Genomic DNA, 24,045 nt, shown 5'->3' with positions numbered 1-24,045 from the left:
GAAATTGACTCCAGTCTATAAATACGATTCTCTAGGTTTCCGGCAAGGCGACGGGGCCTCAATATCTGTGGCGTCAAAGGCGGGGGCGGACAAATTGACTATCGATCGATTATTAGTGAAGGTAAACATCATCATCTCATCCTGCGGCGCTTCATTCAATCTCAGCCAGCTGAAAAGGAACGGATTATTTAAAACAGATTTATAATAAAGTACCACTTTCCTGACTTCTTGAATTGTTCTAGTAGAATGTTTGAAGACGGTTACAGCTAGTTGACGGTTTGATCATAGTTGATATGATCAAATATGCATATCAAATAATTTATCAACAAAGTCAAAATACATGTTTTTTAATGATGTGACATACACGTCACTCAGCTCGACAAAGCGAGTCCCACTCTCAATCAATAATATTTACTCTTTCCTGCCTTGATATACTAAAATCCACAATAATATTTTAATATTAATAAAAAAAACTTTATTACTCAGAGCTTAAAATCTTTAACCAATGCTTAGTAATGTGACGTTTTCAAATTACATATTAATGCTAAATATGTTTAAAATATTTCTTAATACTGTGTTTAGTCATCAACGTATTGCCTTAAAATGACAATTCTATTATTGGTATTTCAAACTGAATGTTTTATTGCTATGTAAAATCACCGCTATTTATAAATAATATTTCATTTAACTTGTACATGGGTAGTATTTACTTATGTACTAGAATTTTAGAGTGAACACCAAAGTTAATGTAATGCAAATTTTAACTGAATATGGAGTTTAATACTCCACAGTCGGCAGCCAGTAAGTATTTAAACTCCTCTATTTTAAATTAATAATATCCAGTAAACTAGCATACTGAAAACTAGGATAGGAACTTAGATAATACATATATAAAATATTTCTATAAACAACACGTAATAATGACGACATAATTTACCATACTGAACTCCGTAGAGTCTAATGTTTAATGCACAGACAACAATTTGTCAAATCCACAACCATTTAACTGGTTTCTCTCCGATTGGTTACATTTATAGTTAAAATATCAGTGACAATTTTATTTAATTACAATTCAAGATTGAATGGCAGGAAAAACACGAGGAAAACCATAAGTATAACGATATAATACCGTTTTAAACTATTATTTAAAATGTACGTTTCTACATTCTACACATAGTATTTAGATTCCAAATAAAATAAGTGTATATTGGTGCATATTCAACATTTTAAAATACTTGGAATGGACAGTATTTGAAAATATATTGGAAATTTTAATGAGGATCGTATAATATAATTAAATAAAAAATGACCATGAGCTTTGGCAGGCTGAATTGTTTGATGGCTCCATTTATAACCGGCCTCAATAAGACGCGCCTCATCAGGGGTAAACTCCCTATTATCCTCCGTTATAAGTGCAATTTGTTTATCCAGGATATCTGAGACGCTTCTGGAATTCTTTGTTATTCCAAGGAGTGTTTCCAAATTCCTATTGTTATAATTGGTTACCCTTTAAGAAAATACTAACTCTATAACAAATCGTGTATGGACTATGTTTGAGGAGTTATTTCCAATAAAATGTTAAAATTCAGTACGACCTTTAATATATCTGGAATGAGTAAGTAATTTTAAAGCACCTTGTATATTGTGGAGACAACCACAAGGGGTTTAATAATGACACCTATGAAAATAAAACATCAAACTTTAGAAAATTTGGAACAAGACAATCTAGATATTTCCTGAAAAGATATACGAAATAGTGTAACGAGGCCTCCACTGTGGTCTTATATTGGCTATAAATACAGTTATACAATAAACTGCCGCACCTGTTCAGAGTCTTTTCGAACAAACCACTCCCTAAATTGCACAGTTATACTATAGTTACACATAATATAGTTATATAACTACACGATGTACTGTTGCAGTCGTTGTAACAATACCACAGTCACAGTCTGACCAATATTGTAACCGAAACGTTCACCATTTACTTCAATTATGAATTATTGGGGCTACAATTTACGTCGGTAGGCCTGGACCGCTAACAGGCTAGTTGAGAAAGTAATCAGCAACCTGACTGAAACGTCGCCAACTGTGGACCCATAGCGCACGCCAAGCACTAAATTAATTTTAATAACTTCTTTCTACACGTTTCCCGTCTAGATGTCATTCCACAGAAAGACGACATTCTTTCACAATATCACCTTGTAACATATAAATTACAAGAACAATCGTTAGCTACGATTTACAATAGTTCTTGTGATTGCCACTAATTTCAAGACGTGTGGTTGTTTATACAGACTGCAGTAATTATTTATTGGCTGAGCGTTAACGAAGCCTATCACTCGATAAAAGTTATAAAGATATGAAAGTAAATTTCTACATGACCCAGTTCTCCACTGGCCACGGCAACTTCCGAGTTTACCTGTTCAAGATAGACAAACATGGAGTGACCTTACGGGTACTCAAAGTACGTAGTCACTAATCACATATCTTTTCCAGTATAAGATAGAACAGACCTTGAGAAAAACATGTTTCTAGCAGACTATGATATGTCTCTGTATAACTATGTACAGAGGAAGTTGAAGACAAAGCCAGAAGTAAAGTATTGCACCGCCTGTGTTACGTAGCCAGGTAATGTAAATTGCAGCAGGCATTTCTCAGTACGACATTTTTTTGTAACAAACGCGGAATGCGATGCTGAGAGATAATTGATTTCTTAGCGGCAGGTTACAGAGTAACTTACCAGCGGTACTCGGAGTGATGTAAAGGCGCCAATAAATTTAATTTTCAAATTATTACAATACGAGAACGTATAAAAATCAATTTTACTGTAGTAATAAGTTTTGAATAAAGACTTTAAATTCCACTTTAAGATACTTTATCCTACGGTAACAATATCAGATCTATCTACCAATCCCCTCCATTATTTAAAACTAGCTACAAAAGGTTATTATACAGAAATTCTTTACAGTCCTCCGTGCCTATGTGTCTTTCGCCATGACAGTGAGTACTTTCCCTCACCTACTTGAGGAAACAGGTCTCATTTAAGAAGTATATATAATTAGTAGGTGAGAAGTCTTAACTTCCTTGAGGTGACAATTATTGTCATTCTACAAATGTACAATCACCATATTACGATTGGTGTACACGTGCAAAATAAAACTTAAGTAAAGAAACTACAATAATATAACCTGAGTACATTGAAAAGAAGATATTTATTACATTCGAATGGGTTTATTCAATCACGGGCTCGAAAATGGAATAAGGAGTACATAAAGCCCCAAGCGTGAGCATCTCGTCTCCGCTAAAGTAGTAAAGATAAACCTCATGGACACTGCCAAGTCATTTTTGAGGATTTGGAGTGGAACCAAGGACGATAATGGATGTTGTTGACTCTGTTTAGCTATAAGGCTGCAAGCTCTCTTTGATTTATTGACTGTTTGCTATTCAAACCCTAGTTTCTATTTTTATTATTACGGTATAATATATTAAATAAGTATTACATTTTAATAAATAAGTTCACAATGAATCGATAAGTTAAGCTTTCGTTCACTATCTATATCTAAACAACTTTCTAACCATATAACTACATTTTGAAAAACTGTTACAACACCTCTTCATACCTGAACACATAACAGTAGCATTTCTTGCAGTAGAAAATCATATGGTTTTACATTGATTAAGCATGGCTTACGTAAACATTGTGAACAATGTAAACACAAAACATAATATCGTAATTCTGTATTTTCTTGCGCATTACAAAAAATGTAAAATACTATCTAAATCCTAGGTAAAATTATTTCAAAATTCATCGTCGGCGTAATATGCTCGACTGAGATAGCGAATGAGGGAAACTTTGCATTTTTAAACCGACTACTCAGCTTTTTGTTGAGATTTTATTATACCATCTTACAGTAGTGCAGAATAATATGGGGTTGGATAGGTGGTAGAACAAAACACCATGTCTGAGGTGATAATTATAGGTGACTTGGACTTAAGTTGGATGTAGACATTGCTGTTTTAATGTTAAGGTACGGTAAGGTGAAAAGAATTTCTCTGGCAATACATTTTTTAATTTTGAAGATGATCACTGAATTCACCTAGAACATCCCCATAGATGCATTGGGGCAAATATAAAGAATCGTATAACCTGAATATACTGAAAGAGCACAAAATTGATGCATTCAGAAAGAAACTAGTAAATACAGAATCACGATAAAATATTCGCTTTGTCTGACCTGCCCCTACCTCCTCTGTCCAGCTGCATCACGTAGTATAACTTTCAAGAAGAATATAACTACCAAGGATACACGCAAGTAGTCAATGTTAATCCAGGTGCCCGCAGGAATCAATGCTATCAGTACGTTGCTATGCCAAGGACCCTCTTTCAAAACTAAAAACACAATATATTTTTTAATACTATATAAGTAAGCATACTATTAATTCTTTCAGAATAGGAATCGAGAGCCAATTTTCTTTGCATAAACCTACTTTTCCGTAAAATGGACAAGCATAATTTTTAGGGGAAGCGAAATGGTAGAATATCGAAACCATCAAACGCCATCTTTTTCCCAGATTGTATTACTTGGATTGACACCGCAGACTGTCAATCATATAAATAATAGTTATACCATTGTCAGCCAACAAGATAAACAGACTGAAAGGCGCCATTTGCTGACTAATATTCGTCTGCATACAGTTTTCGAATCGGAAAATTGTAATCTTCATATTTGCTTAATCTGAGAATAAAATTATCGGTTTATATGTTTACCATCTCTTACTTTCTCATTTCACCCTCTCGCTCCTCCCCCTTCCCACTAAAACTAACCTAGGAGAAGTCCATTTAGTTTGAAAACATAAAAAAACATAAATATTTTGTTCTGGAAAAACGCTGGAAAAAATGTGACAAATCGAGTGAGAATTTCAGCAATGAATGTACAGGTGTCTTTATGACACCAGATGGGGTTCTAGTCTACTGCCGGTTATGAACGCGCACGCTTGTTCAGCGCGGGAGTTGGGGTTAAAATTAATTCCCCACCATCATTTTCTCGCGACTACGCTGTCATTTATTTTAGTTTTGGCACATCTCCGACCAGGGCTCTCTGGGGCCAATTACGGGAATATAATGAAGAGCGAAACATTAAAAACTCAACACAACCTAAAACATCGACACTGTGTTTTAGTTGATAAGACTTTTATTTATGGAGCACAAAAGTAATTAACACTTATTGCCTGTATAGTTATTGTTTTATTGCCATGCACTTTATTATATTTTATATTATCTATTGCTAGTTTATACATATTTACTGATATTTTTACCGTAATATTTTTTGTAATATAAAAACAATGCGTGTTAATTATTACACATATGATTTTTATTTATGTTTCGTTGGAATGTATTTTGGACTAATACTAGTTTGTAAATGTTCTAAACTGATATTTTTTCAATTTATAAAAAACAATGTTTTTTTTATAAATGGATTTTATGTTGAGGTGACAATAATCAATACTAATACACACCTGTCTGCAGAGAACTGCTACCATAATGACTGGATACTTAACACACCATAACGAGATGCCCTATATATGTACCAGTAGGGTAATGTGGGTCAAGCTATTGCAGCTAGTTTCATCGCCATTAATTCCATACCCGAAAAAAAGATTTTAATTTTTGTTAACGAAATAATAGCCGCAAAATAAAATATTCAAATGATTTTGATTAGTTTTATTAACAATGTATATCACAATTCTATGAAAACACACTTTGGAATAACTTCACTTATGCCTACCTATTTCTATTTTACATAAGTTTTAAAGAAAAACAAACAGTATAAATGGGGTTTTCCGTGGTTGTATTGCGGTCTGATACTATAATTATATACCCACTAATCGAATCGTTTAATCACCGTAATTTAGAATGTTCCAGAGACTTTGAGGCTTTGACCAGTACACCGAAAAATTACAGAACTGTAATACAATAATCAATTTTATGCTTTGCTTAGCCAAAGCTTCTTGCGCAGGATGATATAAAATGACGGCCTCTGTTTGTTTATTTACCCTTATGTTGACAGAATAATCATAGATACAAGCAGAAAGTTTTACACAAATGCCTATTCACACAAAGAGAACAACTGGTAAAATAACTCAATAGTCAATACTCAAAGTGTAATGTCGTTCAAAAAGCGAATGTGAATGTTGATACTTTCAATCGTTCACATTTAAATTGTTTAAAATGATAACACCGCATATTGAAATCAAATCAAATACAAACTTTGGAGGATTTCGTAAATTAATTTTTAACGGTAAAAAATAAACATTAGCGTGAAAGGCAACGTAAGACAAGAATGTAACAGACAAACACCAATTTACTCTTTTTTAATTCTGAAAGAGTTCTGAAAGATACCATACAACTTGGTGGAATTTTCAATGGAAGTTGTTTTCTCTAGGTTGTAACTTTGATGTGAAGGTCCGAAAATAAAATCAAAAACTGTTTATGGAGTGTAGAAATTAAACTTTGTATAAAATAGAATCGATAATTTTACTCATAATCTAGAAGAAATGTGTGATAAACGAGCAGAAGGGGTCTACGTTGTAGCAACTATGTATTTGGAGCGCAAATCAATACTCAATCTTTAGAAAATCCAAATTTACTGGAACAAAGACTGGTTGACAGGAATGAAACTGTTTTAAAAAGTGAACTGACAGGGACTGCAGTTTTGTATAAATATAAATGTATATATATATATATATATATATATATATATATATATATATATATATATTTATACAAAACTGCCGTCCCTGTCAGTTTCCCACGAATATAGTAGCTTTTATATCTTCGTTTTTCATTTAAATAAGTGAAATACTATATATATATATATTTATATATATATATATATATATATATATATAGTATTTAGAAATAAGTGAATATAGTTATTATTAAATGAAAAACGAAGATGTAAAGCTTCTATATTTCGTGGGATTTGATACCCACATATTCAGGAAGCAAAAATATAAATATAAAAAAAACAATACACCGTCCCTGTCAGTTCACTTTTCAAACAATTTCATTCCAATATATATTGGGATTCTACCAATCACTCGCCGTTCTTCAACCCTTCTTTCAATAATATAAGTTAAGTAAATATAATTAACAACAAGAAATACTAAACTAAAAGCATACAAAAAAATTTACAATTGTTTATAATGTAGTTCTAATAGTTTTACTTTACTTTATAACTCTACAGACATTCCTGTAACACTTCTGGGAAAAGTATTCATCCGTCCAGAAAGCACGTAATACAGCCAGTTAACGGTTAGTCAAACACTCACAACCCCTTGGCACGAGTTATTAAAAATGAATCCTTGGTCCATTGTATAAATCCAATTGATCACAAACGGACGGACAAAAACACTGAGTTTATTGGGGAAAGGGATTTATGGGTATGAATTTTTAAAATAAATTATGAAACTTATAAAATCAATAATGTAGAACATATTTTCGCTGTTACTGGGCGCTCTCAAACAAATCCGGAGTCGGTTACGTTCGGTGGAGCTGCACCGCTGGTAATATTTGAAAAGCACCAAACAACCGGTATAATGTGGTATTGGAGAAAGTTCTTTCGGGGTTGTGGCTGATGTGGGGGGTGGAAGGGATAGGGGGTCAGCATACAAAACAGATCAGCTGTAGAGCGGTGAGGGGGGTGATGACGTCATATGCTGAGTCAATACTCACCGGTAAAGCAGTGACGTAGCGAATGTTCAGTTTGTTCTACGATTATAAATAGGATAATAATAACATATTGTTCTGAGATTGCGGCAACATTGTACGGCTAGTTATGGCGTTTTAGCGAACTACAACGTATAAATTCTCATTTAGTGAGAATTGATTAGGGTACTTACACAAATTTGCGTGGTATATGGTGTGATCTTAATTAGCACCAATAAATGTAACTTACTTACTTAAAACTTTTTAAATAGTGCATGTTTACTTGTATGTTTAGTTGTAAGTAAAGAATATAAATAATTAAACAACTAAAAATATATAAACTTAACAATAAAATGTTATCTTACACTCTTACACTATTTATTATGCTGAAGAAATCTAAAATTTTATTGAGTCATAAATATATGCCAGTATTATTACTGAAGAAATGATTGATTTAATGCACTATATGACTAGTGAAGGACACAAATATTATTCTATTTTAAATTACATTGATCAATTACTATAATTTGATTTTTAATATTGTTCCCTATTATTTTACATAAATATCAATACGAGTACAGAATATTTCGTGCACAATGATTCCAAACAACATTGTAACAAAGAAAACGTATTTTTTATAAATGACTCATCCGAGCATCACATTGGATCAGGTTACCTAAAATTGATTTTATAAATCTGTAAAAAGAAATAAAGAGGTTGTAAACATGAAAATTATAAAAGGTACTGGATGTAACGTACAACAATACAAGATTAAATATTAAAATATTTTCAAAAGCGCCCCTTCTTTATCAATTTTCTTTACTACAGAAACACGTAAGTCAGCCAACTAAAACGTTTTTCGATGTTTTCATAGCACTCCATTTTGACTTCTCTCATAAAATCAGCAATACATACGAGTAATAAAACAACGATATGATGGTGTAAGAGTATTTGGAAGCACTTTAAACATGATTTGAACAATTAATTTTGGAAAACGAAAGAAATCACGACACGTTTCTCTGGCAGAAATATTAGGTTAACTGGGGACGAAGTGCTTCCCCCCTCCCACACCACCATCCAACCATCAATATCCCCCACCCCTACGGTGGTAATAGTCTGTTTTGTAAACCTCAACTACAAACCTACCCCATTCCCCTCCACTACCACACAACATTAGTACGGGCATAGAACACTGCTATAATGTTTGTTTTCTATGTTGTTTGCAGTTCTGGGTATGGCCAGTTTAACTATCTCATCATGTTGAGACAACTTTTTAACTGTCTCAAGGAAAAAGTGGCATTTCCACGTTGAAAATATACACATGATGCATTTGGCGTGTTATTATTTTAAGGGGAGGGCGATTTTTTGTTGCAAAGAGGGAGGGGGAGTCAGTAGAGAGAACAGTTATCCTTTTATATTTATAAATCTGTAACGATGGTATACTTGCTGATCATTGCAATTTTAAAGGCTTTTCATGTATAACTATTTTAATTTAAAAACAATACAATTTACATACAATTCAAAATATATGTTTATTTTTTTAACGAAGTACACATTAAAAGTTTTAAGACAAAAAGCCCATACTGATTAAAAGATTACAGATAAATGAAAAAGTTTCACATACATTTATCAACATTTAGAGATAAGATATTTATATTTTTGAGCGTATTTAACAGAGCGGGAGGTTAGATTTAATTTTAAATCAAATACATATTTACAGCCAATGAGCATATTTCATCATTATCGATGACCTTTAAAATTTATTAGAGAGTAAGACTTATTCGAGTGGTTGTAATAAATCACACGTGTTTATTTATTTTTTAATCATATAAATTCATGTTTAAAAAGACCCAACGCAAATATAAATGGCGTTTATACAACTGTAACTAATTATTTAACATTAATAGATTGCAAATATCTGAACCAGGGTATGTTTTACTGGTTAACGTTTTATATTTGCTGTCTCAAAATTACCTTCAAAAAATAGTTTCTAATTTTTAAACGACAATAAAATAACTGTCTATTGTGATAGAGATTAAGCACTGCACATATTGTACGGTTGTAACTATAATCCAGGGACCACGAGTTTCCTGGAAGTATGTTTTTGGTTGAAGGAAATAGTCAATCGTAGTCCTTCCGGCTCAGTGAGAAAAATTAGGTGGATTTTGTGACAGCCGAGATATTAAAATGTTGTATTTAAAAAATACACAATTCAAACTACATTCGTACCAAAAGAATTTTTCTCTAGGTTGATAAATTAGGGAATTGTGATTATTTATTTTGAACGACCGCCATATTGGAACAAAATTTAATAGCGTACCAAACCGACATGTGAACGTAGCCTAGATATCAATGAACGTACTTAAACGATCAACCAAGTTTGGTACAACATTTTTGTGCTACCATAACAATATCGTGATAGACCGTTTTTTATACACAATCTATCTAAAAGAAATAAGGCAGCAGAGTTAGTAATAACGGAACATATAATATTGAAACGTTTGAATTTATTCCAATCTAACAAAGAATGTATAACTGTAACTGAGTTTTTTTAATGGTCTGTGAAGTGGAATAAGAAGAAACTAACCCCACTTACACAACAATCCGGAATAAATCACAAATAACACTGGAAGTCGTGGAAATTATTTGTTTGGATAAGTGGTTGACAGTACTTGGCAGGGTTTCAGGTCATAGAATGCAACTCGACCTGTAGTAAACACTGTTTGAACTTAATAAAACCGCCAGATCTGTTCTCGGAAGTAGGCTAAAATGTTTACACACATTACACGTATACTAACTAAACGCTATTAACTCTGCTTTCATTATCTCTTTGTTCCAATCTTTTACATTCTTACTTATTAGCTAATTTAAAAGGTCGGGCACTTCAACAATAGAAATATTAATATTGAGTGTTAACTGTGATAGATGCTCCGTGTAGTCGTGGTTACTTAATATATAGATGCTCGGAATGTTGTATTTAAGTCAGCATATATGCAACAGAGTGTTATTATTTCTATAAATTTTTGGTAAATATTAACTTTAGCTAATACTTAGTAATTATTACTTTTTCAAAATGAAATGCTTAAAATTTCACGGCGGATCAGTACTGAGATACAGTTTAAGGTGGAAATCGAACTACATACTTTTTGGGAAAACTTTTTTCGCGCAACCTTAAACATTAACCAAAACTGTCTTATTGGTGATGAAACTACGCTTAAAATACGGTCTCTATTTTTAAAGGAGGTTATGTAGCACATATAGGTTAGGTAATTGGCTGAGCGTTAGCGAAGCTACCCCTAGAGGGGCTGGAAATAATCATTTCTGTCTGCCTCCGCACTATGTGATAAATAGTGCTTGAAGTTTTGCATGAAGCATCATTTCTATATAGGGAATATCCAATTCGATAACGGCAAATATCACTTCATGCAGTGTTAGTGAATATTTCTACATTGCTCTTATGTGTCAACACTGTGAGAACGGGAAAATCGCTGAAGAAATAAATTTTAAAACAAACTGAGTATCACATTTTTACATGTGATAGCAAAACGTGTAGAACAATTTCTTATTTGCCTGTTGGGTAGTAAAAATTTCATGTCCGTAAGATTGCCAGTCAGTCCGTTCACAGGACATCTCGAGAATGAATTGAGCAGTGTACTTTAAATTTTCAAAAACACCTGAGAAGCCTGATACGCAACATTCGGCGTACCTTCGCCTGGTATATAATCAGAAGGTTCCCGCCATCTAAAATCAAGTGATCTGTCGTTATTCTAGCCACACCGTCTCTTATGTAATAATCGTAGAAGAGGTACGGAAACTTCGAGACATTCAAAAGTTCAGTTAAAAAATATTAAAATTATATAAAACTAGAGGACACACAGTAATACCAGGATAATCTGTCATCATTCGATAGCCTTCATTAACTGCGGGATTCTGGGAGCTGCGGTTGATTCATATTCGCCCGTCATAATGGAAACTATTCACAACTCAATATCACTGCCTCTGGTCTAATTAATACACATTACCAGACTGGCTCGTCATTATGACCACTGTAATACCCGCGCGTATATTCATGTAGGTCATCCATATATAATGCAAATATATATATATATATAAATATATATATATAAATATATATATAAATATATATATATATATATATATATATATACTGTATATATGGATTTATACAATTTATTGTAAATAAAAGTCGTTTGACAGGTATTTGGTCTTCCGATCATATGTTAGTTTGCTTATTTAAACGCATATGTGACAGATACGGCCAAATACAAAATAATTGAATCGGAAAAAGTAAGCGCTCTGTGGTGTAATGGTATCACATTCACTCGGCAAGTGAGAGATCCGGGTTCGACTCCCAGCGGAGCAAGTACTTTTTGTGATTCAATGTTTATTGAAATTAAATAAGGCTATTGCCATTTATACAATTGAATGTAAATAAAAGTCGTTTGACAGGTATTTGGTCTTCCGATCATATGTTAGTTTGCTTATTTAAACGCATATGTGACAGATACGGCCAAATGCAAAATAATTGAATCGGGAAAAAGTAAGCGCTCTGTGGTGTAATGGTATCACATTCACTCGGCAAGTGAGAGATCCGGGTTCGACTCCCAGCGGAGCAAGTACTTTTTGTGATTCAATGTTTATTGAAATTAAATATATTGCCATTTATACAATTTAATGTAAATAAATAGTCGTTTGACATATTTGGTCTTCCGATCATATGTTTGCTTATTTAAACGCATATGTGACAGATACGGCCAAATACAAATATAATTGAATCGGAAAAAGTAAGCGCTCTGTGGTGTATATGGTAGCACATACCCGGCATAGTGAGAGATCCGGGTTCGACTCCCGGCGGAGCAATACTTTTTGTGATTCAATGTTATATTGAAATTATATATATTGAGTTCCGCACAAATTACTAAATTCTGATTTGAAGATAACAGTAGCACTTAGCTCGTGCAGATAAAAATGAATAATGTGAGATAATGATATCAATAAAGTGTGAAAATGAAGTGCACTGCTGTATATGCCAATAATTAATACGCAGAAGACCACAACTTATGTAAAAGAATACATGATTTAAAAACTATGAAAACATAAAATCACAAATTGTAATTTATAAAACCAAATCTCATTAACTTACCTTATGAGAAATAGTCGAAAAGACATGCAAGTACGATTTATGTCTCAATTTATAATTTTATTTATGAATTACCTAGCAGTTACTTGCGAGTTCTCACGCAATATATGGGGCATTCCACGTGGTTGAGCACTTATGGATCTAGTGGATTATATTTCCGACTCTAATGTTGAGTTTGTCTTGTTGCCACGATCAAGAAAATCTGTCAAAAAGTGTATAATTATAATCATTGTAATTAAATAGGACCCTAGTATTTTTTGTCACATAATTGATTTTACTTTGTTTTCTGGTTATTTATATATATATATATATATATATATATCCTTAAACCAGAAAACAAGGTAATATATGTATACATATATATATATATATATATATATATATATATATATATATATATATATATATTCAAATACATTATTACTAAAAACTTTTAATTTTCTTATCTATATATTTTCTTAGTCTGGGCACAATAGCGGCTGCAGAAAGAATTGATATAAGAAGTGTTATTACTATCAAGCTTAACATATGCTTTCAAACAATAATGTAAAAAATTGAAAATATTGGTTAAATTAATGAAACATGTGGTTCTGCAGTAATAAAACAATGGTTATAGAGAGCAACTGATTACATTTCACATAATCTTTCAATTAATAATTGTTTGCTGTAATGCAATTTTAGAGATCACGATGGGATTTCTCACAACTTTAGTGACCAGTGGGGCGTATCTCGGAGTGATTTTCGAAACAAGATTAGGCATTTATGGTAACTAAAGACCCCAATAATTTCAATGTAAAATTTCAATACAATCGGTTGAAAAGCGTAACAACAAACTCACTTTAGCATTTATAATGTTATTTAGGATGACCGTTCGCATTAATGTAAGGCAATACTAAAAATGCTACAACAAGGCTAACTCTAAAATAATGTAATTCAATGGGAAACCCGTAAATACAATGATAATTCATGTTGTTTATTTATAACTGCACAACTTGCATTGACCCACATTTTTGAGTATGGTGTTCCTCAAGCTGTTCTAAAAACATCTCATTATTAAATGTTTTATTTTTTTTATTGATAAAAACATCTGAAATTGAAATATTGCTTGATAGAACTACTGTGGTTCAGTAGTAAATGTTGCATTGCTAGAACACTCGTTTCTCAAGTGTTTTTCCATTAAAATGAAAATTTCCCTTTCACTGTGTCTACTACAATAACATTACACATTCCACCACTCACACTAAACAGCTGAAACCAAGAAGGTTTAAAATTGATCACACTGCTCATTGTACAATAATTCTCATTGTAGCCCTTTTTTTCTACGATGAGCCGGACCGAAGAGCAGAAATTTCCGTAAAAGACAAAGAGGAAGCGTGTAAAGAGGAATAAATTGAAACAGTCCGATCGACGCGACGGTACCGTAAATCAATGTAATTGATCGAGAGGGAATTTGAGAGCCAATTGTAATGGAGCTAGTTTGGGCTTGTTTAGTTGGTTAAGTTTAAAATTGATCACACTGCTCATTGTAAAATCCGAAGCCACTATTTTTCTACGATGAGCCGGACTCAAGAACACAAATTTCCGTAAAAGACAAAGAGGAAGCGTGTAAAGAGGAATAAATTGAAACAGTCCGATCGACGCGACGGTACCGTAAATCAATGTAATTGATCGAGAGGGAATTTGAGAGCCAATTGTAATGGAGCTAGTTTGGGCTTGTTTAGTTGGTTAAGTTTAAAATTGATCACTCTGCTCATTGTAAAATCCGAAGCCACTATTTTTCTACGATGAGCCGGACTCAAGAACACAAATTTCCGTAAAAGACAAAGAGGAAGCGTGTAAAGAGGAATAAATTGAAACAGTCCGATCGACGCGACGGTACCGTAAATCAATGTAATTGATCGAGAGGGAATTTGAGAGCCAATTGTAATGGAGCTAGTTTGGGCTTGTTTAGTTGGTTAAGTTTAAAATTGATCACTCTGCTCATTGTAAAATCCGAAGCCACTATTTTTCTACGATGAGCCGGACTCAAGAACACAAATTTCCGTAAAAGACAAAGAGGAAGCGTGTAAAGAGGAATAAATTGAAACAGTCCGATCGACGCGACGGTACCGTAAATCAATGTAATTGATCGAGAGGGAATTTGAGAGCCAATTGTAATGGAGCTAGTTTGGGCTTGTTTAGTTGGTTAAGTTTAAAATTGATCACACTGCTCATTGTAAAATCCGAAGCCACTATTTTTCTACGATGAGCCGGACTCAAGAACACAAATTTCCGTAAAAGACAAAGAGGAAGCGTGTAAAGAGGAATAAATTGAAACAGTCCGATCGACGCGACGGTACCGTAAATCAATGTAATTGATCGAGAGGGAATTTGAGAGCCAATTGTAATGGAGCGAGTTTGGGCTTGTTTAGATGGCAAAGGGGGAGAACAAATGACATCGACTTTACAGACGCGAACTGTGGGAGATTTGATAATGTAACACGAGGGTAAAGAATAAACCAAGGACGGACCGGGAAAGTTAGAAAGATCATCTAGTTAATAGTATCTCTACGTACCAAATAAACTGCAATAAATTAATGCACGAAATAATCAAACGTTAATAAAATTTGTTTATACATCCAAAATTGTACGAAATTATCCAATACATATATAATTGTTGCGATAGAAAAATTTGTAACTTTACTTAATAGATGTTAAAAAAAGCATGCGTTTCTTTAAAAGTAGTTCTTACTGTTTGAAATCATTTTTAACAACTCAGGCTTAATCTAGTTTCTATTAAAGTATATGAGCACTTTTAAATCTTATTTGAGACCTTGTATTAATCACCAGGTTTGTTTAAAACAATTTTACGTAAAATTTCTATTCAGAAATGAGGAATACTTAAAAGAAATATGAAATACAAACATAATAGAGATAGCACTAAAGATAATAATCCCTTATTATTATAAGATACCTGAAAGAGGTAAGAATGGACAGATCCCATGCCGTACTTGCAACTCTGATAGTAGCCAAATTATAAGGCACAAGCGCACAAAAAACCTCTAAAAACTCAATCCAAACAATAATTCTGTAAGACTACCCAGGTATTCTCGTGCAGTTTGGGTATTCTTAGACCTGAATAAAAATACACCAGTTGGTCGAGCTGGATAGATTTAATCGCCTACCAACTGGTGAATCGCATATCACCGGCAATATATAGCATACACTGTCCGGACTGACCTGATACTCCCTCACCTCAGAAATATTGCTTACTGTTAAATATTATCCTACCATTACTTATTTTAAAATTTAGGGAGTTCTCTAAAATAATTTTTGAGAGTCCTTTGATATCTTTGGAACTGTTATGCAGCAGGTAATATGGATTGGAGTTGTGAAATGTAAAAAATCTGTGCTTATGTCGTAAAGTACATGTAACAGAAAAAGAAACCTCATGGAAGAGCTGTATTCACCTTGAAGAGTGTCAATAAACAAATCTTCATTTGGAAGCAAATCTTCACGGGCGATTATCGTAATATGAAGAAGTTTAGCCGACTCCGATTTGTAATCGGAGAACTGGAATTTGAGTTAATTTAGAGATTGAATTAACATCAATCCATCCTACTGTATAGATGAGCCAAGGGATCTACGCGCGCCAGATTAGAGGGGGGAAGGTGGAGGCTTTTCCAAGAACATTAGGCTTTCCTTTCCCTCAGAGCAGATCTTTCGGTATTCTCGTGACCCTAGAAGCGATAACTGAAATATTTACTGATTTATTCAGTTGTATCTTGGTTATACTAAAATAAACGGTGTTCCGATAGTTCAGTTCTTTTAAACCAATAAAGAATGACGGCGAGTTGGTAAGGTTAATGTTTCGAGGATGGCTAATAGAGACTCGGCCGCAGGCCTCATCCGTAAACGTCCGGTGATTCCATAATCTGGAGCGTGTTATAATAGCTTACAATTACAGGACATGGCAGTGAAAGGGTTATACGACAATATCTATATCCGGAATTACAAATTTGCCTTTGGATTACTGTTCCTACTGATGAAGAAATGGCGCATGAACGTGAAGCCAGATGTATAAGTATTGTGTGTCCAAAATGGTAAACGGGCTGTAGGTCCACGTCATAAAACTGCCGGAAGCATTTCTTACCTACTTCTTAAGGGGTGGACAGTAGGTCCACGGTCCCGGCCTGGGACCCACTGTCCGACTCACGGGTTTCTTTTGACGAGGGGTTGAAAAGGGATCGTCGTACTCACACTGCAGCACTTGAATGGATGTTTCGAGATCTAAACTCTATATCTGCTAAATAATTTTCAGTACACTACATAAGACAGCTGCAAAAAGAATGAAACGAAATTATATACATAAAATAAAGTCAGGTTAGTTACGCCATTTCTAACTCAAGAATGTCTGTAACGATTATAGTGTCTACTGGTACAAACAGTATTATACAAACGATGGTCCAATATAAGGAATAACTAATACAAACTTACTGCAGACGTTTATGATTCATTAGGACAATGCCAACCAAATTAATCAGGTAGTAATATAATGCTATATGGAATTCGTTAAGATATAAACCCTATTAGTAATCCACTTCATATATGATAGCTTGAGTAAACTGTTGTTAATATTTGCTGCTTTAGCAGTACGCTGTGCGAATGTAGTGGAAGCATCACTGACCAAAATAAAGAATAAGTGCAGGTAGATAAACTAATGCACGGCCAGGTCAGTTTTGAAAAGTAGGACAGTTAGTCCACAGGTGTCGGCGTGGACTAACTGTCATACCCTGCATAAAAGTGACGTAAGCCACCCTCGTCAAACTAGGCGTGGACCTACAGTCCTACAATCGTCCAAAATTTGTTTAAACCTCGCCCGGCTGGAAACAGAAAAATAACGAATCGCCGTTGATAAAACGGTTCTATTTCATTAGTTAATTGGTGGAAAAGAACAACCAGATCTGTACTTACTAATCAGTTAGTTAGTAATAACGAATTACTCTATAATGAGTGTTAGCTAATGATATAGGATGTCTAAAAAGAAGGTATTTTCCGTGCTAAGAATTGAGAAAGTTACTAGTTTTATAAACATTTACAGAATCTGCAATAGAATGTACTTAGTAAGCGAAGGAATCCATTCTTGAGATTTGTAGAACGATAAATTATAAACAAACTATTATCATTCTTTTCGGTTTAACGTCTGTTTACTGAAGTAGGCTCTCTGCTTTGAGGCCGAAACATGTCAACAATTGTGAAAGCAACGTATCAACGCTGTGTAAACTATAACTTTGATATTAGTTATAACTATTACGTCACCATATAGCTAACTTAAATGTTTTAAACAAACCAAGCAAATTATTTACAATATTATAATCTTTGTAAAAAAACGTTTTACTTTGCCAAAAGTCCTATTTTTATTGGAGGACTCATAATTTACGGACCAAACCAACAAAACTTTACATGTATAACTATTTATTTCAGTTTTGTTTAAAATGATATAATACATATATAACACACACATATATACATATATACATATAATGTAGGGTTGATTGTAAGACAGGGCCTTATGGCCTTAAATTCGCCCTTTTGTATATATAATATGATACAAATAAATTCATTTGTATAATACACAGTTCGCATTAACGGTTGAAAATAATCGACATACATACAACAATAAAGTTATAAATATTTGCTTTATTAATTTTTAATGATATTCTTAAAGTTTTGAATAGTTTTTCATGTTTATTTGTAGGTGTAAGCTATTATTTTTTATTATTTTACACAATATATTACAAACATATATAATTATTTTATCTTTAAGTTTATTTTTGTATTTCGAGAAGTTTTAACTAATATAATAATTAAGTAAGGTTTTACCTCTTGTAAATGGACAGTAATAAAGCTAGCTTAAAATAAATAAACAATACATAAAAGCAATAAGAAACGTTTCCTAAAAGTTTAGGATACTGCTATATATAACTTTTCCTCAAATATACCTATGATTTTGAATCTAAGATTTTAAAAATAATATATTCTAGTAACTTTGTTTAAAACTAGTTTGAGTGGTAACTTTTTTGTAAATAATAAAACTACTGATATAATTCTTTTGCTAGATTACTTAAACATATAAATAATCGTACTCGAAAATCTACATATTTCTGTTATTAACAAATCTAAATAAAGAACTTGGAACGCAAAAAAGGAGAAAACGATTAAATGGAACATTCTTAAACAGGTATTAGAATGGCAAGAGACTAAAGTTTATCCAACTAAGTTCCCTCTCTAAGTCTCCTTTATCACTCATATCTCTTCCCCCCATCATCTACCCGAGGGGGCAAGTTTTCCACAAGACAAGTTGCTCCCATGGACCCAACTTTGTTTCTATTGTTTCTGGAAAACACTTCAGTTTAATCACCAGGCCGCTGTCCGAGTATAGAGATGTGATTGGAAATTTAAAGAGCACTTAAATATTCAGTTGAGAATCGGATTGCAAATCATGAGAGAATCATACTATGATGTATGTTTCATTCGCTTCAAAACACTCAAAAGCTGGATTTTTAATTACAAAAATCTAATTAAATTTTCTAAAATATTAATTTTTTGAAGATCCTTATACATACTACATTGCAGATATAAGTTGTAGATAAAATAGTTATGCTGGTATTTGTTCATATAGGGAAGTATTATATATATATATATATATATATATATATATATATATATATATATATCATAGTATGATTATCTCATGATTTGCAATCCGATTCTCAACTCAATATATATATATATATATATATATATATATATATATATATATATATATATATATATATATATATATATTATTTGAATTAAGTAAATACACATATAAATATTAACCAATGTATAACATGTCTTATATATTGAACAAAATATATAAACATGTTATACATTGGTTAATATTTATATGTGTATTTACTTAATTCAAATAATATTTAGTTAAACATAACAGCCTTGAAACAATTTAGATTTAATTACCTACACGTTTCGAAACTAAGCCCATGATCAAAAACATAAAAACACAATAAAAATTACAATAATATATATATATATATATATATATATATATATATATATATATATATATATATATCAAAATATTCGTTCGTAGTAAATGTTAACGTTTTACATAGATATTTTGTATTTACACATGTCTTCAAATATAGGGTTTATACTATTACTCAGCATAATATTCGGTAGATATAGGGATCTTCCTATTAAAATTGAATTTGTAAATTATTTTCAAAGTATATGAGGTAACTTCAAATCCAGAAAAATTTTCATGCTGGTGTCTATGTTTCATTATTAGGCCTATAAGTTTCATTATTCCAAATTTCTACCAATTAGATTAATGTATATTTTATCGCATTTACTGAAATTTAAATTTTATATAAATGGTTTTACTACTCAACATTATCTGCGATATATTTATAACACGCTTGTTTAGTGAAACACACAACAACTTCAACTGAGACTATACTCCGATCGGACCTCACAATCGATGCAGTCACAATAAGAATAGCAGCGGCCGATAAAACCGTACAATGCAGACTCAATCGCGCATCGAATAGCTCGACAATTGAACGAAGAATAGGCACAATACAGCCGAGAAGAACAATGAGGCCACAGACAACAGCGTGGAGTGCTAGATTCCGTCATACATCACCATGTGTGCCGTCTGGATATACGCGTCCTTATCTGTCGTGCTTGCAGCCGTACATTCCAGTGTCGGTGCAGATCAGTACAAGCGATTCTTGACTTCTGCAGATGACGGTTGTTCTGCTCTCAACGGGATGGTGAGTCACGAACTTCGAAGCGTCCCACTTTGTTACGTCTTAGAAGAGGGTAATTAAACGCGTTCCTATGTAAACAACGAACGTTGCACAATACAGGTTTCATCCATTTGGATAAATACAGTAGTACTATTACGCTATTTCACTACATTCTTCAAACTCTCACTAATCCTTGTAGGCTATAGATCAATACCGATGTACTCATTAACTTAATTTGACTATTTACTTATTATTATACATTTATTTATATTTAAAGTAACATATATTTAAAAGAGAGCCAATATTTAAAAAATCAGTATTTGTTTGGCCCTGAGAAGGACCGATTGTTTGGTCTTCGATAGCTGCCATAACTGGGAGATCACAAGAGTGACGGTCCAGCTACCAAAAATTGCTGTTCGTTTAGCGTTACCCAGGGAGCACGTGTAGCAAGCTACGGACGCGAACAACTTCACCCCCCGATTAAGTGGGGTATTACTGACGATCAGACGTGTGATTGTGGCGCAAACTCTCAGACAATGGAGCACATTGTAAACGACTGCCCTTTGCGAATGTTTCCTGGTGGTCTGGCTGGTCTAAGTGGTTTAGAGGATGGGTCTCTAAACTGGCTCAGTAATTTGGATTTAGCTTTGTGACGGGAGATCTTAATACTATTTTTAATTTATGACTCAAGAACTTTGTTCTTACGTACTTTTTAATAATTGTAATTTTTAATTTATTTATTTATGGATAGCTGCCTTTGTCCCCCATACGATATATATATATATATATATATATATATATATATATATATATATATATATATATATACATTTATTACATGTAGTCATACTATTAAGTCAATCGATCCTCTAAAAAGGATAACTAATTAACTACGGGCGTATATAAGGGGAGAGCTCAGGAGTCTCAACTCTCCCCCCCCCCCCCAAATACTGTTGAAAGTAAACATTAAAATTGCACCCAGTAGTTTGTTTTAAGGCAGAAAAATTTACAAGGTCTGTTTTGAAAGTCTATACGCCACTGTAGTCGTACACGAAAACTAATGGGTTTACGGTTTATTGTGGGCTCCACTTCTAACGTCTTTATTTAAATGTTTTTCTTAACAATGGTTGATTTAAAACTATATAGAATTTCGGATGTATGCCATCCTTACAGGAATACAACACTAAAGGAGGATTGGATGTATTTTATTATTCGGTACAATACGATATATAATTAGTATTACAATTAGTGCTATTTATAAACTATTATAAATGCTATCCACATTTCACACTATGAGACCATGGAAATCGTTGTCCACTATGCTACAAACTATTTTCCGTACTAATAAATAACGTCGTATATTTTGTGACAATATTAAGATCATTGTACAGTCAATAAAAGACAAAACAATCCAGTTCAACTCCTTAATTAGCTTATATTTCTAAATTTAAGGATCAGTTTACAGTAAGAATTTATATTATCCATCGTTATTTTAACGAATGGATTCTTTTATGTAGTACCATAATGTTCTGTTGTCGCATCATTGCATTGATAACCTCGATAATCTCGTTTCAGTGCAGTGGCTCCATCGGCATCCTCTGTTGTCCCGACCTGTTGTGCCGGATCCAGCTGATCACGACTCCCGAGAACTGGGTCGGCGGGTTGGGGGTCTGTGTAGAGCCCGACCCCTTCCACCCCCCGCGCGACCGGCTCGTTACCTTCTAGACTGTACATACAAAATAAACCCATTTATCCAGTCGAGCTTCTTCAATTCCATTGTCTTTAGACTGGCCTTTAGGCTAAAATAACACCAACAGTTAGGATGTTTCAGCGTGCAAAAGTTGCTAAAAACATTCCAAAACTCAAATAGCCGCAAAAGTGTCAACAAGAAACCAGTGAAATTCGTTACTTTTGTCAATCACTATGTGTATAGATATTAAATAATCGAAAATAAAACAAGTTTTTGGTTTTCTTCCTTACCCTGATTTTTTTTAAGTAAAAAAGAATCATTTTTGTTGTGTGTCAACTACCATAAACATTCAAGTAAAGCACCATATGGCCAAATAAAAGTTTTATTTTTTCTTAAGAGTTAATTGTGAAAATATTAAATATATGTATTCTTTTTCACAATCTCTTTTAATAAACTATTTTCCCACGAGACACGTCTTTCCGACCAAGCAACGATGTTCATTATTGGATTGGTATATTAAAACATTTTAGTACCTTTTTCTACAGTGACATTTACATTTCAATACTACCATAAAGTCTCGTATTATACAAAATTAACAATAATACGTTACTCTATGCTGTTACGTGTGAATATATGACTGTGTAGTGCGGAAGTCGAGAGCCATCCTATTCTTATAATTACAAGACTTAGTTTTTGGTAAAATCGATTGACAAATCTTCCCTAAGAAATAAATTGATCCTTAGTCGAACTAGTCTGATAGGGGATTTTGTACTTTAGGATAAAAAGTTGAGACATTGCACATATTCCTAAAAATGCCTTTGCGCTGCTTCCGGAGTGACAGGATATGGATGGTTAATGTTAAGGGTAGGGTCGTTCCCTGTAGAGATCCATGAGGAAGAATTTTGCCCGTAATCTCTTTCATGTCTCCTTGGAAGAAAGAGAGGTCAGTCCTGTACCAACCAGCCTCTCCAGTAAAAGTTGCCGGGGGGGGGGGGGCACGCCCTCATGTCTAGACTAGCAACTCTGCCTTTTAGGAAGTCCCACCAACTCCAACATTCATCCTATGCACGCAGACTAGACTTACCCTTGCACCCCAATATCTCGACATTTACGGTCAGTGATGAGCTGCTCCTAGACACCCAGAGCGTTGCCCGGATTTAAGTGACATTAGTTTTGCTGTCCTAGTGTACGTTCAACTATAAGGTATGAACCAGCCAGAACTGAACCCTTCTGGAGTTTAATGGGGTTAGAATGGAAGATATCGAGTATATAAGTACTTAAATATCAAATATAACCTTTAAGACCATATTTTGGTTATCAACCAACTCACAAGTCGTGACATAAAAAATTTAAAGAATTTAAATCCCAAAGACTTAGCTGAAGATGGCGATTTCAGTCTCTTTAACTCGTTGCCTACGCTGATACAGCAAGTATTTAAATGGATGGTTACAAGCATACACAACTAAAAACTATGCTTTAAGAATCAATTTCACGATTAACTACATGCATAGTATGGTTAATAATTTTACGTTGGTTCTCAGCTCCCGGACCAATAGGCTTACATAACTTATTGGAAATGTATACTAATACCTCAACCGTAACACTATGAAAAAGAAATAAACTCACTTGTTGTTATATGTCAATTGAACACTTCCTACCGAATTATCTCTCGAATATATGCCACTAAAGG

The 24,045-nt window shown here is 33.3% G+C and overlaps 2 protein-coding genes across 4 annotated transcripts in view; one reads left to right on the top strand and one right to left on the bottom strand.

Annotated features, from left to right (window-relative positions):
* The window catches only part of LOC124364938 (RNA pseudouridylate synthase domain-containing protein 2-like), a 159,769-nt gene that overhangs the window by 76,855 nt on the left and 58,869 nt on the right, over positions 1-24,045 (bottom strand). The gene's annotated exons all lie outside the window — the stretch shown is intronic.
* Positions 20,417-22,625, top strand: LOC124364939. 2 transcript variants are annotated; one of them, XM_046820769.1, is made up of 2 exons: positions 20,417-20,738; positions 22,241-22,625. In XM_046820769.1, exons 1-2 carry the CDS (start codon positions 20,561-20,563, stop codon positions 22,471-22,473), a joined length of 411 nt encoding a protein of 136 aa, XP_046676725.1. In that variant the 5' UTR covers positions 20,417-20,560; the 3' UTR covers positions 22,474-22,625. The 2 variants fall into 2 exon arrangements, with proteins under 2 accessions (XP_046676725.1, XP_046676726.1); XM_046820770.1 differs by having other exon boundaries at positions 20,436-20,689.

This window comes from Homalodisca vitripennis, chromosome 6 (assembly GCF_021130785.1).
Source record: "Homalodisca vitripennis isolate AUS2020 chromosome 6, UT_GWSS_2.1, whole genome shotgun sequence".
Lineage (NCBI taxonomy): Eukaryota > Metazoa > Arthropoda > Insecta > Hemiptera > Cicadellidae > Homalodisca > Homalodisca vitripennis.
The sequence above is the reverse complement of the archived record's forward strand: the minus strand, read 5'-3'. Positions and strand labels throughout refer to the sequence as shown.

What these genes read in the sequence shown, in the direction of transcription:
- LOC124364939 (XM_046820769.1), top strand. Translation starts at nt 20,561, where the DNA reads ATGTGTGCCGTCTGGATATACGCGTCCTTATCTGTCGTGCTTGCAGCC. An exon ending in TTGTTACGTCTTAGAAGAGG is followed by an intron (nt 20,739 to 22,240) that starts GTAATTAAACGC and finishes ATCTCGTTTCAG; the next exon opens with TGCAGTGGCTCCATCGGCAT.